This window comes from Phocoena phocoena, chromosome 3 (assembly GCF_963924675.1).
Source record: "Phocoena phocoena chromosome 3, mPhoPho1.1, whole genome shotgun sequence".
Taxonomy (NCBI): Eukaryota; Metazoa; Chordata; class Mammalia; order Artiodactyla; family Phocoenidae; genus Phocoena; species Phocoena phocoena.
In genome coordinates this window covers 63,409,172-63,427,365 of record NC_089221.1, presented here as the reverse complement: position 1 = coordinate 63,427,365, position 18,194 = coordinate 63,409,172, and the positions used below count along the sequence as shown (strand labels likewise).

The 18,194-nt window shown below is 41.3% G+C and overlaps 1 protein-coding gene across 1 annotated transcript in view; it reads left to right on the top strand.

Moving 5' to 3' along the window:
• The first annotated feature begins 3,848 nt into the window (after nt 1–3,848).
• The window catches only part of HOMER1 (homer scaffold protein 1), a 123,702-nt gene continuing 109,356 nt past the window's right edge, over nt 3,849–18,194 (top strand). Inside the window, exon 1 of the mRNA XM_065873418.1 lies at nt 3,849–4,243. Coding sequence (XP_065729490.1) covers nt 4,239–4,243 — 5 coding nt within the window. The 5' untranslated portion in view covers nt 3,849–4,238. The remainder of the gene's footprint in view (nt 4,244–18,194) is intronic.

Sequence of the window (18,194 nt, the reverse complement as noted above, 5' to 3'; positions counted from 1 at the left end):
TCTCTGACTCCTCTCAAAATGGTACTGGAATTGTTTCAAGGGAGGAGAAAGACAATTTATTATTATATTTTCTGAGCAGACATACCATGATACATAAAATGTTACAAAGTTTTACTTATTCCTTTGGGTACATGAACGCATGTATTACCTTCTATGCTAATCCCACATAAGTTAGAAAGAAAAATTGACCAATTATTGGTAGAATTTTCTAGATTAAGTGCAGAGGTTAAAATAAAAATAATCACACAAACTTCGAGTAATTATATCACAGTGCACCCTGAGATTTATATAGAAAAAAAAAAGTTGTTCTCAATTTTCAGTTGACCAAAAGAGCAGTTGAGGAGGGACCATGTAGGTTTGAAAAGCAGAAACGCTAATGACGGGTCAACATTGTAAAAGCAGGGAGGCAGATAACATACTGTTTTGACAGCTGAGTAAAGATGAGGGGAAAAAAGATTGTAAACCAGAGGAAGTCATGATAAAAGGGTAGAATGAAGTGTTTGAAAATGGTAAATTGAGACCTTTAATTAACATCAATGGCAAGAGCACAAAAGAGAGAAAAGCGATTTAGTTTAGATAGGAAATGGCTTGTAGAGAAATTTGAGTAGAGTAATAATTTGTATTTTAATTTGCAAGGGCCAAGAGTTGACTTTATTTGAAGAATGACAGCTCTATTGCTTTAATATTTTATACACACTTAAGAAGCTCTATTTGTCTGATATATAAATTAGTACAATTTCTATTAATATGATATATATATATATATATTAGACAAATTGGCAAGCAGGGGTTTGCTTTTTATCAACTTTTGTTATAACCTTAATAAAAACTAGTTTCAATATTTCAAACTATAAGCAAGATCATGATCTTATAATGTGAAGATAACAGAAAGCCTGATTTAGTTGCAACTTGGTCCTAATTCTTTTGGCTGGTGTTCTTTAGTCCTGGGCTCCTAACTTGATCAAGAAAGTGTAAATGCAGAAAGAAGTAAAAACCAATGTTCCTTAATTAGGAATCATGTGAGTAGTTTAATATTCAAAACATTAAAAATACATATGATATAAATTCCGTAGAGTTTTAGCTCCTTTTATTTAAACTGCACTGATATCCATTTACAGCTCTCCTAACAATCACTGAATAGGTTGGCAATCCTATGTCCTGAATTTCCCAGGTCACTTCAGATTCCAAATATTTTGTCTATTGTTAAATGATGTGTTTGGATTTGGGTTTGGAAAACATGGTCACTGAGCTTATAGACTAACTCTGAAATAGCAATAGCCTTTGGCATTTTGTAGTAGCTCTGTTTTGGGGCCATGGTTATCATGTTAAATCAGATCAAATCAAAGTTCATTATTTGAGTTGACCTAATAATAAACTATGAAATAACGGAGACATTTAAAAAACTTTGTAGTAATTTGGAATTTGAAGAGCATTCATAGCATGATTTATTATAGACACAAACACACACACAGCTAGTAAACCTATAGATAGATGGCTCCTCATCGTTGCCATATAGGAAATGAAAAACAGCATACTTAAGAGGTATTGTGTTATACGTTATACGGTCAAAACTAAGGAAGACAAAATTAGTCTAACTGGGCTTGTATTAAGACTTAAATAAAAAGGATTTGGTAGTCTTTCTTATTTTCAATTTCCATAGACTGAAACTCATATTCTTGATAAACCAGAACTGAGAGGGTACACTGGGATTTGCTATGTGTTGTACATGACGATAATTATAAGGGAACAAAGTCAAGATTGACTCATTATCCTATGCCAAAACATTGCTGTTTTGCAAATGAAAACGTTTAGATCATTTGATGCCTCCCACCCCATTATTATACTTCATATCATTAAGATAGTGTTCATGGCTCTGCTCTTTATTCTTTAGTGATTTAGGTAGCCACTAAGAAGGAAAAAAAGTTTTAAAGACTACTAAGTCCAGAATGGCATTTAATAACTCTTTCGAAAATTAAGGTGCTTTTCCCCAAGTCTTGCTGGAAACATATCTACCACTGTGCTCAGTCTCTCCTCCCACATTTCCGTGCTAGTGGGGACTTGAGAAACCCGGGAAAGCTGCTGTAACAGGGGTGGGAGTGGGAGATAGGCTATCACCCGCTTGACACTTCGGCACTGTTGCTATGAATGATTCACTTGTGTTTGGCACATTTGTTGCAAGGAAATCTCCTCCTCCCGCCGCTCCTCTCGGCTGTCTCCTGCGCTTTGGCCTTTAAGGAGAAGCGAGAGCAGGTGGGCACAGAGGAGCTCGCCGAGTCCTCCTCCCCCTGCTCCTTCCCTAATTTAGCAGTACTTCCGGCCGCGTGACATCATCCCCCGCACCCCGGTGACGTGAACGGCGGGTGACGTGTGTGCGGAGAGGAGCGCGCTGACGTTGCTATTTAAAGGTCCTCCTGCGGGGAGGATGGAGACTCAGCGAGAGCACCCGGTGTGGGGCGCGGAGGAGGCTGTAGCGGCAGGGAGCGGGGCCAGGAGCCAGCAGAGGAGCAGAGCGCACGGCCCGCGCGCCGCCGACCACTAGGGGAGGGGGGGAAAGGAAGGACGGACCGCCGGACCTGCCGCCCGGCCTAGCTCCCCACGAGGGCCGGCTCGGCCCGTGACCACTAGCGTCCCCGCCGCCCTCGCAGCTGCCGCCTCCTCCCGCTACCCTCAGGGCCCCGGCGGGCCCTCGGGACGGGTCAGCGACCCAGTCCCTGGTGCCCGGCCGCGTCTCCGCGGCCGCGGCCGCCCCCTCCCGCGAGCAGGGGGAGGGACCGCACTGCTCCCGATTCTCCCCGCCCCCTCCCCCGCCCCTCGCAGCCAGCTCCGCTGCCGCGCTCGCCTCTTGCGGGCGGCGCTGACCTGGGAAGCGGCGCCCTCCGCTCTGTGAGCGGCCGGTGGAGGCGGAGGCAGCGGCGGGCTTCGGGCCGCCCGGCCAGCGCTGCTCCGCCGAGCAGGAGCTGGAGGCCGGCGAAGGCGGGCGGTGATGGAAGTGTGAGAAGGCGGCGACGGGGCCCGAGAACTGTGAGGCGGCGTGTGGCGGCGGCGCGTGGCGGCGGCGCGTGGCGGCGGCGCGGAGCGGGAGAGGCGAGGAGCAGGGGTGGGGGCGCTGGAGCAGCGGCTGTTCTGCGGCTTCGAGCCCCTTTCCCCTGGTCCCGACGCGGGATTAGCCGCCCGCCTCGGCTCGGGCGGGCTCCCGTCGACCCTTCAGCCCCATCCTTCGCCGCTGCTCGGCCCGTCCCGGAGCTGGGGGCAGGGTGCCGGGGGGCAGCGTGGGGCTTGGCTCTCTGATTCATTCATTCTCCGCCGCCGGAGCCTCGAACTTGCGGTGCTCCGAAGAGCGGAGGGAAGAGCGGCAGCAGCGAATGAAGGGCCGGGCGCGAGCCGGGCTCCATTGTGCTCGGCGGCGGGGGGCGGGCAGGGGCTGAGGGAGGTGGGATCCGGCCCCCTCCCTCTGCTCCCCGGCGTGCGCTGCGCCCCCAGCCTGCTGCCAGCCTGGAAATGGCTCCGTGTGTTCTCCTCGGGAGAATGAATCGATCCTGCCCAGCCTTCTCTTCCTCCTCCCCGCCTCCTCTCTGCTCCCAGTCCTAGGAGGGGGGGAAAAATTAGAAGACAGATTCCAATGTGGAGTGCCGTGCACGTCGCGAGCCGCTGGGTTTGCACTTGGAAGAGATTTTTCTACATAGCTTTTTCTAATGTGAGCGCAGGGAAGCAGTGGCATTACTGCGCTTAGGATTTTTATTTTCTCGTAGGGATCTCTCAAGTGCACGTCGCATTGGGTTGCACGCTCCACCCCCAGGGACCTGGTGTGGTGGAGAAATTTGAACCCGCAGCCTTAGTAGCACCGAAAAGGCCGAGTTACCTGGGCTCTCCCTGAGTGTGGAGGAGGACAGGAGAGATATGACCACTGAACTCATTTTTTATAGGACTCCGTGAAGCTGGATTCTGCATTTCCCGATTCATAGACTCATTTTGTGGAATAGAGTTGACCGCCGTCTCCTCCGCGCAGCATTTTAACTCTAATAAGCAAATGCCACCTCTGTTTGAACATTTTGGTATTTCCCAGAGAGAAATCATTTTACCTAAGGGAACTAACTGAATTTTCAGCATCACTGAAATACCTCCACAAAAGGATCTCGGGGGGTGGAAAAGCAACTGCGAAATAACGGACGGAGAAATTCCTTTGGAGTTATTCCGTAGCATAAGAGCAGAAACTTCCGAGCAAGTTTTCAGTGGGCAAAATGGGGTAAGGATTTTGTGCTTAACCCCGCTTCGAGTCTGTTTATGTATGTGTGTTACTGAGCGGTGGTGGTGAATTGTCTGTGTTTTATGTTTTCAAACAAATTTGCCACCTTGCTAAGCTGGTCGTACTTTAAAAATATAGGTGTATTAACCTTTTAAGAAGTTATTTTTGTGGAGTAACACCGGAGGCCGTAATTAAGGAACATACCTCTATTATTGTAACCAGAATGTAGCTTTATTAGTGGTATTTAAGTAGACCACACGTACTGCCCTTTCCTGGTCGAAGTGCCGCAGCAGTTTATAATCAAAGTCGTGTTCTCTTAGGTTTTGTTGCTGGTATCTTTCAAAAAGAAGTCCTGCGTTCTCTCAGTACTTAGAGAATAATCAGGTGCACAAAGGACAATTGTTAAGTAATGAGTGGTTAGACTACAGTCCTTGAAAATGATCCAGTGTAAATTGTCCTCACTGTGCCCTCCTTTTTGCCCTTGCATAGCCGAAGCTAAAATCTATAGAATTGCTCTATTGGGGCATTTATTTTACTTATTTGTTTATTTATTTTTGTTGCGATACGTGGGCCTCTCACTGTCGTGGCCTCTCCCGTTGCGGGGCCCAGGCTCCGGACGCGCAGGCTCAGCGGCCACGGCTCACGGGCCCAGCCGCTCCGCGGCATGTGGGATCTTCCCGGACCGGGGTACGAACCCGCGTCCCCTGCATCGGCAGGCGGACTCTCAACCACTGCGCCACCAGGGAAGCCCCTCTATTGGGGCATTTAAAACGAAAATCTGAAAGTCTTAGGAGGAGTCCACAGTGCCTTGCATTTAAAGATCAGAGCCTGAATAGGAAACAGCTTTTTGTTAAAGGAACTTGTTCACTTTCTCTGTTTTTTTTTTGCTTTTATGATCAAGTCTCCAGTTTGTGTTAACAATGTCAGATGTATACCTTCTTTCAGATCCAAAGTCAACCAAGAGTGCCATTTTCCTACGTTTTGTTAACTTTTCACACAGTAACTCGATAAAGTGCTAGTGACTCTTCCTAATTTAAACCAGACTTCCATAATATATTAATGGAGTAATGATCTAGTTTCATTGACAGATTTTCAATGATTTTTTGTCAAAGAGGAACTTCTAGAATTTTCTCTCTCTCTTTCGTAGTTGAATAAACACATCTAAAGTGTAGTTAAGGGACAGAGATTGAAAGGACAGACACTGAAATTCGTTGTGACGGTTTAGGGGTGTGTACACCTAAACTTTCATTCTTAAAACGTTCAGAGGAAAGTTCTTACTAGTACTACCCTTTTTTTTTTTTTTTGTTGGAATTAGAACTTGAAGTTCATAAACTTAAGTTTGAAGATGTAGAACGTACGTTGTAGGAGTCCATCAGGAATTGATGAGAAAGAGTGATACTTGTTTTTAAAACTTAAATGACAAAGTGATGAGAATATATATAACTTGCATGATTTGGGATACTGCTAACAGCAATTAAAATACCTCATTCTATTTCTAGTGCTGCTATTAGTAGCTTGGTGATCTGAGGCAAATTGCTTGACCTTTGTGGACTCTTGTTTTTTTAATCTGTAAAATGAAGGTCTTAGGTGAGTTTTAAAATTTTTTCCAGCCTGTAAAAGTGAATTATTTCTTTTTCTCCTGCAGTTTTCATAATTGCTGTTGGTTTCTTGAAGTAAATCTCTCAGATGGAGAGATTTTCTCTAAGCAGTTTTTAAGCATGTAAGCTGGAAAATAATGGCATTTGAAAAATGTTTTGGATGAATTGTACCAATTTTAATGAGAGAAAATACTGACAAATACTACTATTCAAAATCTTTGAAATATGGCTTCCCTTGAGAGTCCGCAGCTCTTCTGTTTAAAATGTGTCAGAGAAGAAAAATCAAGTGGCAGTTTTTCATGTTGAAGGCTGCATTCTCTCTAAGCTGTGGAGTGGTAGCATCATGAAAGAAAATTAATGGTTTTCCACAACATTTAAGCTGCATGAATGTCCATGGTTTTACCAAGGGAAGCTTGAGATGAACTTAATACGAAGGGGATTGGTCTTTAAGACATGAAAATAAGCCCCTGCACATAGCCCAGATTTTAGATACTTTAGTGTAATTAAATGTGTTTATAAACTAATTTATTAGTCCTTAATAAAGTCTTAAAGGTGGACTGGAGAGGCAAAGGAGTGAATGTTTATGGCATAATTTTTCTGCAAGTCTGCATTTGGGGCTGCGACTCTCAGTAATAGTGACTTGTTTCATCTAAGTTGTCAAGAGAAGGCATTTGTGGAAGTTTCCACACTTAGTAGGTGTTTGTACCTAATAAGTGTTTGTGGAATAAGCACAGCCTCCTTGCACCTACTTAAAACAAAAGGGAACAGAGCTTTAAATGGCCTTTAAAGTTTTACCTAGGCAATCCTAAATTACCTTACTCTGACAGGTATCTGTATCTAAAATTTAATATTGTGGGTGGAGAGTTTCATGTTTTATGAATATATTTTTGACTAATGTTAGGTTATAATAAAAATTTGTCTCTGCCTTAGTTTTGGATATAATTGCAAGTCTAGGGGCAAAATCAAAACAAAAGGAATGATTTTGAAAGAAAATGAGTGATTAGTTCAGGCCAAAAACAAATCTAAGGCTTCTGTGATAGTAGTTTATGAACTATGGTGGAAATGAAAAAGAACAGCTGAAACTGACAGTTGGCAGAATCTGTCAAAGTATCCTGGATGCTGCCTGAGCTGTTTTTAATTACAGTGAAGGTGGTTGAAGTATTGGTTTGTGAAACAGGTGTATCAGAACCCCTAAAAATGAGAGCAGGTATGTGAGGTAAAGTCTAGGAAAACTTCCGGGCCCCAGCGAGGAGCCCTTGTTAGGTATGACCCCCCCAGCCCTCCAAGTAGTATCTCCTAAGGAGAGCAGTGAGTCAGGAGCTATTTTGGAATGATTAGAGTAGACAACAGAAATCACATAACTTCAGTGAGGTATTTCATGCTACCTTTTTTTTTTTTTATGCTACCTTTTGTTTTACTTAGCTCATATTGGCAACTTAGTGATCTCAACAAGGGAATATTCCCTCCCCCCTGTTATTAAGAGTGAGTTATTTTTAAAATGTGACTTTCCCTGCAAATGAGGTTGATAACGCTGTTTGTGATTTATCTCACCTGCCTGTGGGCGCCTCTGGAAACCCTCTTCTCCGCCTTTCCTCAGATAACTTCCTGAAGCGTGGAAGTGAGTGCTGCCTCATTGCAACCTGAACCAAGTCGCTTCTTTGCTGGGAGAGGAAGCTGACACCTCTTTCTGCCCCATGGTACTGGGTGCTGCTCTCCGGGGACTTTAGCTAAAATGTAGAAATCTTGATCCAGCATGCACTGCAATCTGTATGGGCTTTGTTGCAAAGGCAACCACTTAATCACTTCTAACATCAGGAAAGTTAGATGAAAGTCTGTTCCTTTTACCAGGTTTGAACCCCTATCATGTGGCATGTACAGCAGCTCAGTACTGCTGATACAGAGACCAGCAACATGTGCTTCTTCCCTTAGGGAGTTTATAGCTTAGAAGTTGATCTAGGATAATTACCTGAATGGAATTCATGGCAGTTAAGGGACTGACAAAAGTGTCTTTATACTTAGTTGTAAACTCAGTTTAGTTTTAAGTGATTAAATGTCTCAGATGAAAAGGTAGTTAAAATCTCAGAAGGTCCAACATCACTACTTGCAGTGTGTTTGTTTGTTTTTCCAGACCTATGGTGTTTAGTTGAAATATTTATTTTTAGTTACTCCATTGCTTTGTTTTGTTATTTTAAGATTAATCCAACTCACTGGATAGAAGAGTAGGGAAAATGAGTTCCAAATATTTAAGTGTTTCCTGATATAATTTTTAAATGACTGAATATAAGGCATTTTAAGTAGCTTTATTTCTCAGTTAGGATCTGTTTAGTTGAGTGAAATGTGCAGTTTCTTGTTTGTGTTGCATATTTGTAATGACCCATGGCTTATAAAGTGACCCTATAGTTTACGAGATTCATTATGTATATATGACAATATAATGTTTCATGCTTATTAAGTATCTTCATTTCGAAAGAATCTCCATGTGATAAGCAGCATTTATATACATCACAGGAATTGAGATAAAATTTTCCAATCTTATTGAATGGGCATTGCAAGAGTAAGTAAAACTTTTTAAAGGCTAATCATTCAGTGGTCTTTAACATGTGTAATCATATAGAACTGAATCTTTTAGGTTAAAAAGTCTTAATTTTCACAACATATCTCTGTATACTATAAAATTAGGACATCCATTATCACACTGTTAAAAGAGACAGATTTATCAGTGAACTTGTGCTCTTAATTGCAGTTTGATTTTCCTTTCTTCATCCATCATAAGTCTAACACATTGGTTATTTCTGTGCTCCCTAATAAAATATCTGATTTGAAAAAAAGATGAAATTGATGAGAATCAGTGCTGCTTGTTTTAAGCAACATTTTTTAGGGAAGCAGTTGAAATTAATCACATGTATATGTTACCTTTTTTTGTGCTTTGTCATTACCCTCCACTTGTATTTTATTTATTTCTCAGCTTGTTTTTAAAAGTTTTAAAAAATCTCATTTCTCTGGTAGGTATAATTTAGAATTACTTTTACAGGTACAAAACTAAATTACTTGTTTTTTTTTGGCTGTGTTGGGTCTTTGTTGCTGCTTGCCTGCTTTCTCGGCGAGCAGGGGCTACTCTTCACTGCAGTGTGTGGGCTTCTCATCGCGGTGGCTTCTCTTGTCACAGAGCACGGGCTCCAGGCGTGCGAGCCTCAGCAGTTGCGTCTCACGGGCTCAGTAGTTGTGGTGCACGGGCTTAGTTGCTCCGTGGCACGTGTGATCTTCCTGGACCAGGGATCGACCCCATGTCCTGGCAGGCAGATTCCCAACCACTGAGCCACCAGGGAAGTCCCTAAATTACTTTTTAGTGACCTTGCAAAAGAAAAGAAACAAACTATTCTTTCTCATGAGGTTTCTACCCCCCACACACAATGATTAATTGTGAACCCAGTATGGCTCTTGTGTAGCTAAAAGAATTTTAAATATGTAAAACAAACATTTGACTTAGTTAAGATCTGAATTTCATTTACACATAATTATCTTTTTTAAGATAGGCTACTGGAAGAAGGCAAAGCATCATTGTTTTCTTTTTTGTATCAGAAAATAAAATTATAAAATCCGAAAAATTAGCAGTCTAGCCAATACTTTCTCTTCATAGTACAGTTTACCTTTGCACTTTCTCTAGCTTTTGAAAAATCACTTTAATCTTTTTTTTTCACTTTAATCTTTTAACACCTAATATTAGCTTTTTAAAAATTGCTTTGCTTTATGGACATTTTCTTTTAATGTTCTTCCCTAAAACATGAAGCATTTCCGTGTTATCTTTGAAAAGAGTCGGCACCAGTTCCTTAAGGCAGAGCAGTTTTAAGAATTGAGGACTTTTTGTGAAATTACCAAACAAGAGTTAGACAGAAATTAAACACAAACAAAAAAGTGTACTGAGGGATCACAGATACCAAACAGCTTTTATTCCTTTATTAGGTTGTTTTAAGTCATGTTTATGATGTCATGTCTATGGGCACATCTGGATCCATGTGTCCACATGCCTCAGAGTCCAGAGGGCTGTGGAAGAGAGTGTTCTTGACCCCCGCCCCACCTATAGAAGGGCTTGCTCCTCATTTGTCCCTGTCTTTAGTAGGAGGGTGGAGATAGATAGCCACAGCTCTGGTATCTCCCTGAGTACCGTACAGTGTGTTTCCTAACCACCTAGGTCGTAGCAGAGCACACACATGCAGTGTAAGTTGAAAGAATCTGGGGAATTAGACCCCACTCTTAGTGTACAGAAAATGCCGATTGCTAGCAGTTGAGTATAAGTTGGATGTACCAATTATTTTTCTGATAAACTTTCTTGGTAAATTGTTGGATCCTGTAACCTTTACATTTAAGCATGCCTCAGTCTTAGTTAAGTAGTGTTGCCTTCCTTCTGTTTCATTTAAGAAGTTTAAGACGGTTATTTTGAATAAGGCTTTTCTGTGAGTTGGAATTTTCTGCCCTGCTTACTTTCAGTTTCCCCCATTAGGCTCTTAGTAATGGTCACTACGAAATTATCTTAAGTGGATTTGACTATTAAAGAGCTCAAAGTACTCATACTAGAAAATTTCTGTCCGTGTTCCTTCGTGGAAGGTAAGTCTGTACATGACTAAACTTAGGTAGGACAATTATTTTGAACCACCTGTAATACTTGAGTGTGCTTAGCTTATCCTTTTACGTTTCTGTGCTTTCTTTTTGCTTATCTTGTAAAACTGCTGTTTTCTGTCCTCTGTAGTTATGAATCTCTGTCATATGACTTTTAACATTAAAATTCATGTGCTTTGCTTAATCACCCTGCCAGCTCCCAAGATGTTTACAGAATGAGGATTCCACCTACTCTTGTGTACTCAGTTTTGCCAGGGATCTGTATACATTCAGCTGAATGGGAAGACTCACAAATCACCCTTCAACTCATCTTCCTTGAGGTTCTGTTGATTAAAAAAAAAGTTCTGGATCTTGCAGGCTGCCTTTTTTCCCTACTCAACTGAAAATATATAGGATTTTAGTTGTCTATTTTTATTGTTGCTTTCATTTACTATTTTTGTAATGCTAAATTGATATTTATTGCTATGCCTATGTTAATGTGAGGGTAATAAGACATTAATGGCAATATTGCTACTTAGTTTTACTTGGTAGCATATTAGTATATTTGGAGTAATTAGTATGTGATCTGTGGTAAACTGTAGGTTAGTCATACGGTACAAAGCTAGCCTGAAAAATATTTTCAAAGATGGTGCAGTGGTCGATTAAAAACCAGGATGCAAAACTGTATATTCTCAACTATATAAAATACATCTGTACATGCATAAAAAGATTTGAAGGAAATTCATTAAAGTGCTACCATGTTTATTTCTGGGACATACGATTGTGAAATTTTGTTGAGTCTTTCTGAATCTTTAAGTTTCTCTGTGATTAATATATTAAGTTTTAGAACTTCTCTTGGGTTTAAAGAGTGAAGGTCTTAAAAAATACTAATATCTACAGTACAGAATTATCAGGATCAGTCACTGTTCCTACATATACATAGATACTTACGTGTTTGTATCAATTTTAGCTTGTTTATCTCAAATTTTATTTTTCTTTTCAAAATTGGCTAAAGTAATTACACCAATGATAGCAAAAATGGTTTCTTGTTTAAGTGTAAGGAGTAGTTCAGAATGTTAGTACTAATCCCCACTTTTTTTGGAGCCAGAGCGCAAAAGGAAAATGTGACTAGGGGAGGTCATGCAGGGGCAGAACATGTGCTAGATCTCCAGCTCCTTGGGGTTCCTACCATTAGCTCAGGGGATCCTAAATGGATGCTCACATATACAGAGACTGATTTATAGGGGGGTTTCTAACCCCTCATAGTTCAAAAAAAATTCTAATTTAATGTAAGCTTAGTGTCTTGATAGTGAGTTTTAACTAAATGGATGTTGTTTTCCTTTTAGATGGTACTGAAAGAAAGTGCATTCTAATTTTAGCGTAATCAGTGTCTGCTCAGTGCATTATATTTTAAATACATTGAAGTCTTTCTCATAAATGAATTGAAATGTTATTACATATGTTTCGTATAGTTTCCAGAGTTGATTCTGCAGTGTAAATTCCATCAATCAAAGCCCTGTTAGCTGCTCTTGTAGTTAATGGACACATGAGCCTCAAGAATATGTGAGGAAGCAGGGTCTACTTCTCTGAAAACTTCAGACCAGAAAAAGAATGCTTAAGATGTTATCTTGAAACACTTTTCCTAGAGCTTAATGTTGGACCATGAGACCCACAAGTGAAGGATCACTTGTGGCATACAGTACAATTTCTGAATCATCATGCAACAGCTGTAAGTTGTTCGATTCCCTAGAATTCGTAAGAGACAGCTGGGCCTTATTGTATCCAGATTTAAAATTGTTATTCTTTCTGAATCTTTTCCCCCAGAGGTCCCAAACTCTAATGCTGTCATTGGCTGGGCAGAAAAATGTGTGAATATATAAGGTAGAAGGCAGTAAGGATTGGTGGGGACTGTGGGAAAGTGAAGAGAGCATGTCCTGCCTGAAGGCATTTGTAGCCAGTGTTCTAAAAACCCTCTGGTGAAAGAAATACACCTGAAGCCTAGTCTCTTATTTATTTGGCACTTTTTGAGCTCCTACCATGTGTTAGTGACTGTGATACTTTGATCTAGGTTGGATACAGTAGGTTTGGAAATGCTTTAACTCTTGACTCAAGAAGGAAGACCAGAGCATAGCAGGGTAGCGGCAGAAATTCACACTAGATTAGTGGTTCTCAAATTTGAATTTGCATCAGAATCACCTAGAGGGCTTGTTAAAAACACAGATTGCTGGACTTCAACCCACGTTTTTGATTCAGTAGGTCTGGGAGTGAGGCCCACGAATTTGCTGTTCCAATGACTTCTCAGGTGATGTTGATGTTGGTCCAAGGACCTTACTTAGAGAGTCACGGCGTTTGAAAAACGAAGCTTACGTATGAGAAACTTCTGTTCATTCAGAAGCCTCGATGATTCTTGAAGCTTTCTTTTCTCTGCTTGCAAATTGAAAAACGTTATAAATTTGAACTAAAGGGGGAAACCCTGATTGAACCTTTTATCTACTGTTTATAAGCTAAAAGATCCAGGACAACTTGAAACTGATCTCTATCTCTTTAAACCTGATTACCTCCAGCAGTACTTACCAGTTAACGCCCCTTTCTTCAGAGTGACTTCTGCTTTCTGGCATTTCGGAATGTATTATTTCTAAACTACCTGACACTGCTTTGACTTCTGAAGGTTTTTTCGTGATTTTTTTAAAATTTATTTTTATTTTTGGCTGCGTTGGGTCTTCGTTGCTGCATGCGGGCTTTCTCTAGTTGCGGCAAGCGGGGGCTACTCTTCACTGCAGTGTGCAGGCTTCTCCTGTCGCGGAGCACGGGCTCTAGGCGCGCGGGCTCAGTAGTTGTGGCTTGCAGGTTCTGGAGCACAGGCTCAGTAGTTGTGGCACACGGGCTTAGTTGCTCCGCGGCATGTGGGATCTTCCTGGACCAGGGTTCGAACCCGTGTCCCCTGCACTGGCAGGCGGATTCTTAACCACTGTGCCACCAGGGAAGTCTGACTCCTGAAGTTTTTATGCTTTTGGAGGAAGTATGATTTCCTTCTAAGTTGTTTATCCTATTTAGCTATCCTTAAGTTTGTCCACATGCTATCGTATTAGTTTTCTGTTGCTGTATGACAAATCACCATAATTTTAGTGGCTTTAAAACAACACCCATTTATCTCAGTTTCTGTGAGTCACGAATCCAGGCACCTTAACGGGGTCTTCTGCTCAGGGTCTCACAAGGCAGCAGCAGTCAAGGTGGCAGCTCGAACTAGAGTCTTATCTGTGGATCAGCATCTCCTTCAAAGCTCATGTGGTTGTTGGCTGAATTCATTTCCTTGCAGCTAAAGAACTCAAAGTGGCTGTGACTTCAAGGCAGCCAGGAGGAGCCCCTCTCTGGTGCTTCATCTTGTTCTAAAGGACTCGCCTAAATAAGTCAGGCCCACCCAGGGTACCCTGCCTTTTGATTAGTTGAAAGTCAACTGATTAGTGACCTAATTACCTGTGTGACATCCCATCATATTCAAGCCTTCTACCCATACTGAAGGTGAGAGTTTTATGCAGAAAATGCCCACCAGGGGGCAGTAATCTAGGGGCCATCTTAGAATTCTGCCTGCTGCACCACATCAAATACCTATGGGTATTTTCCAAATGCTCAACTATCAGTATGTCCATTCCATTTATTTTTGTTTTTTTTTTTAACTTTTAAAAATCTGTAGTCCTCTGCATTCCTGCTCCACTATGGACTGGTTACTCTTTAGTTGGGTTATGTAGTCCTCATACTAGACTTTCCCTTAATTTTTTGGGGGGGTGGGTGGTGAGGCATCATATCTCCTGTTTCCTGGACACTGTTTTCTTCATTTATCCTTTTGTTTTACTGAATCTCCTTTTCCTGTAGTTACCTGAAAACGACTAGGTAGGAGATAACTTTTTTGAGACATATGTGAAAGTGCCCTCCCCCTCAATTGAGGCGAGATCTCTAGACAGGAAGTAATTTTCTCTTATTACTGTGAAGGCACTGATCTGTTGTCTTCTAGTTTCCAGTGTTCCTGTTGAAGCCTGCTTGTTTCTGATGCCTGTTCCTTCATGTGTTACTCTTACCCCACTTTGGAATGTTTTAGGATTTATTTTTTTTCTCTGCTGTTCAAAAATTTCACAATGATGTGGTGGCGCTTTTTGTTTGTATGTTTTTTTTGTTTTTTTTTAATTGCTCTTTTGGTCACTGCTGGACCATATCAGCCTGTCAACTTCCCTAAGTTTGGGAGATTTTCTTCTGTTTTTAAAAAATATCATTTCATACATTTTTTTCTCTTTCTGACCTATTAGTTGGATGGTAACCTTTTTGTCTTATCTACCAGTATTTTTCTTTTTATTCTGCCTTCTAAGGAAATTTCCTTGACTTCATCTTCTAATACTTTTATTGGATTTTTAATTTTCACATAATTTTAAATTTCCAGGTCTTCTTTCTCAATATGTCATTGATTTGAGAACACTTACAGTGTTTTTAAGTTTTGTTTTCTGTTCCCTAAATTTTCTTTTGTGTTCCTTTTTTGTTTAGTTTCTTCTTCCATGATGGAAACTTTCCTGGAATGTCTGGTAATCCTGAGCTGTGTGTAAGAGTAAGATACCAAAAAGCCGGTTAGAAGCTCTCTGTGACCCAGTGAGTCCTGTCACCGGAGGGCTTCACGTTAGGCATTTAGGTGGTGAACAGGCCATTTTCTTGGGTGATTTCCAGGTGTCAGTAAGTAGAGATCTGTTTTCTGAGATTGTAGGTCTTTTCTTTGAGACTGTTCACTCTAGAGAACAATCTTCCAATGTATATACCTCTTGGCATTCTGAGAGCAAGGTATATACCATGATATACCCAGGAGGCATATTACCTGCTGTAAACTGAAAAACATGAAGGGGAGGGTTTGCAGCCTTTCTCTTAATGCTTCATCCTTGTTTTCTGCTATTGGTAAAGGTAGTTGCTTGACTATGGAGGGTGGGAAGGGGGGAAGGGAGCTCTCATTGTTCTGTTACTTAAACTTTGGATCAACTCCCCAGTATCAGCCCCATACCTCACACCCTCTCCTGCAATTCCCTTTGCCTCTGAATTCTGGCCAGCAAGTTGTTCACTTTTTAGTTCCCTTTTTTGCAGGCACTATACAGTTTCCTAGGCTTTGCCAAGTCACGTACTAGTCCTTCTTCCAAATTACTTCTTTCAAAATTGTATTAAAATTACACAGTGGAGTCACTTCTGTTCTTTGGTTTTATGGGTTTATACCTTCTTTTTCCCTTCACTTTCATTTTAGTGTAGTTTCAGAAACGGAAGATATATGTGTGCAGTTAATTTGCCATGTTTGAGCCGAATCGCCGAGCCTTAGCTTTTGAATTTATATAAGGCGTCTTTCAGAATGTGTTGACACTGTTGATGGTTAATTGATTAGCATTTGGTGGATGATGAAGTGTTGACTTTCTAAAAATCTCTCTGACTTGACCGGTGACCGGAAAACTCAGTGCATGATGTAACCACATCGTAAAATTTAAAAGTTAAAGTTGATCATCAGCCCAGACCTCAGCAAAGCAGAGCACTTACTCTCTCAACTGTGTCAGGTAGCTAAGGTGTTGCTACAGTTTGTTCCTTAGCACTGTGCCTCTTGAGCACTTGTATAACAAACATTAAGCACTTTATTTGTGTTATGAGTCACGCTAGGCGCTGGCAATACAAAGATGAGTAGACAGTCATGTAAACAAGAAATTACATTACTGTGACTTAAGTGCTGTAACAGAGATGTATGTTGTATTTGCCAGCACAGAGAACGAAGTGCCCTCCTCTACCTGGGAAGGTCAGAGAAAGCTTCACATAGCCAGTTACGTTTGTTTGGAGCATTAAAGAACAAACAAGAGTTGATGAGGGCAGGGTGGGGGGTGGGCAGTGAGGAGAGGGAAAATGTGTGAGGAGGTTGTTAGGGTATTTTGGGCAGGGGAGTGGCAAAGGTACAGCTTCAAAGGTGGCATATGCTAGTTAGAAAGTTTAAGGTAGTTTGGCATAACTCAGATATAATATAAAAGTAGATTTGGCTAGAAAGTTAGTCCAGGGATAGATGATGGCTGTGTCACGTCAGAGGATTGTACGTTCTGTAGATTAGTGGTCTCCACATGTTTTTGTGGCTCCCATATCAATGAAAGATGTTGGGCATATTCCTTCATATGTGTATATTTATAAGTTGCATGTCCTACTGTGTGTGTGTAAACACACATACATATATATTATAAAACATAAAAATAGAAATGAAAGAAGAGAAAATAACTTATTCCTGTACCCCACTTTAGAGGCCATTGCTTTACACAGTGGTGAGCAAAGGAACAATTTTAAGCTGGTAGAGTTAATACCATGCTTGTGTTTTAGATTAACTACTCAGGTTACAATATGGGATGAAGTTTTAGACTCGGAGGAGGGGTGTGTGTATATGAGAGAGAAATGAGTGGGGGTCTTGGACATCCTCAAGTTTAATTGTGTAATAGGTTAATGGCAGCAGCTTAGTCAAGAATAATGGCTTGAATTAAGGTAGAGTAGAACATGGGCTGAAGTCAAAAAGAGATTTAAGTAGTACTATCTATAGGCGTTGACAATGAACCCTGTTGATATAGAGGGGTAAGGAGATTGGCTTGGTCAGCCATTAGTTGAGATAGGGAACAAGGAGAAAAGCACGTTTGCAGTGAGGTGAGATGACGAATTGAGTAAAAATTGATGTATTTATGGCCAACTACGTGGGAATGTCTTATAGTTGGGTATCCAGGTCTGGTATTCAGGAAAAGAGAAGTAGGCTGATGATAGAGTTTTGGGAATCATTAGAATATATAAGTAGTGGTTGAAACTTTGAATGTGGATGAGCTCATTCAGGATATTTATAGAAAAGGGCAGATCAGGCCTCTCTGGGGGAATAGTCATTTAAGGGGCAGCAAAGAAGCTGAGAGAGCTCTCAGGCTAGCACAGTGAGAGAACAGTGTCAAAAAGCCAAGAAAGGGAGTTTCCAGAATTGAGTAGCCAGGATCAAATGTAGCAAAAGCATCAAATGAGGCAAAAAGTATCTATTAGGTTGGGTAAGTAGTGGTCCTTTAACGACCTTACCTTGAGAAGTTTGAGCAGCCTGGGATGAATCCAAATTGCCACCAGGTGATGGTGCTAATGAAGGATGAGGAAGCAGGGACCATAAGTGTAGACTTCTCCTTTAAGACTAAGCTTCTCTGAAATAGAGTGTAGCTTCAGCAAGCTCTAGAGTTCAAGAAGTTGTTGTGGTTTTGTTTTCAAAATGGGACTAAGCATTCATTTTAGGCCCTGAGAAAGGAGTCCATAGCTAGGGGTATTTAAAAATTAGAGTACAGAGGGATAATTACTGAGAAAGGAGATGGGAGAGAGTACAATCTGGAGCACAGGAGAAATAGTTAACCTTAAATAAGAGGCATATCTTCCTTGTAGACTGGAGCGATGTATGTATGGAAGGATATGATTGGGTTAAGTTTGTAGGTTAAAGGGCAGGAGACTGGGAGGGAGTTCCTTAGCTGGGGGACTCCATTTCCTCAATTCATTCCCTGATTCATGTAATAAACAAATATTTATTCTAAATGCCTGCTATGTGTCAGGCACTATTCTAAGTATATGAGCTACATCTGTGAACAAAGAGCCTTGCCTTCATGGGCATGTATTCTAGAAAATGATGAAAGACAAGGCCAGCTTCTGAGAGTGTAGAGCAGCGGTCCCCAACCTTTGTGGCACGGGGGACCGGTTTTGTGGAAGACAGTTTT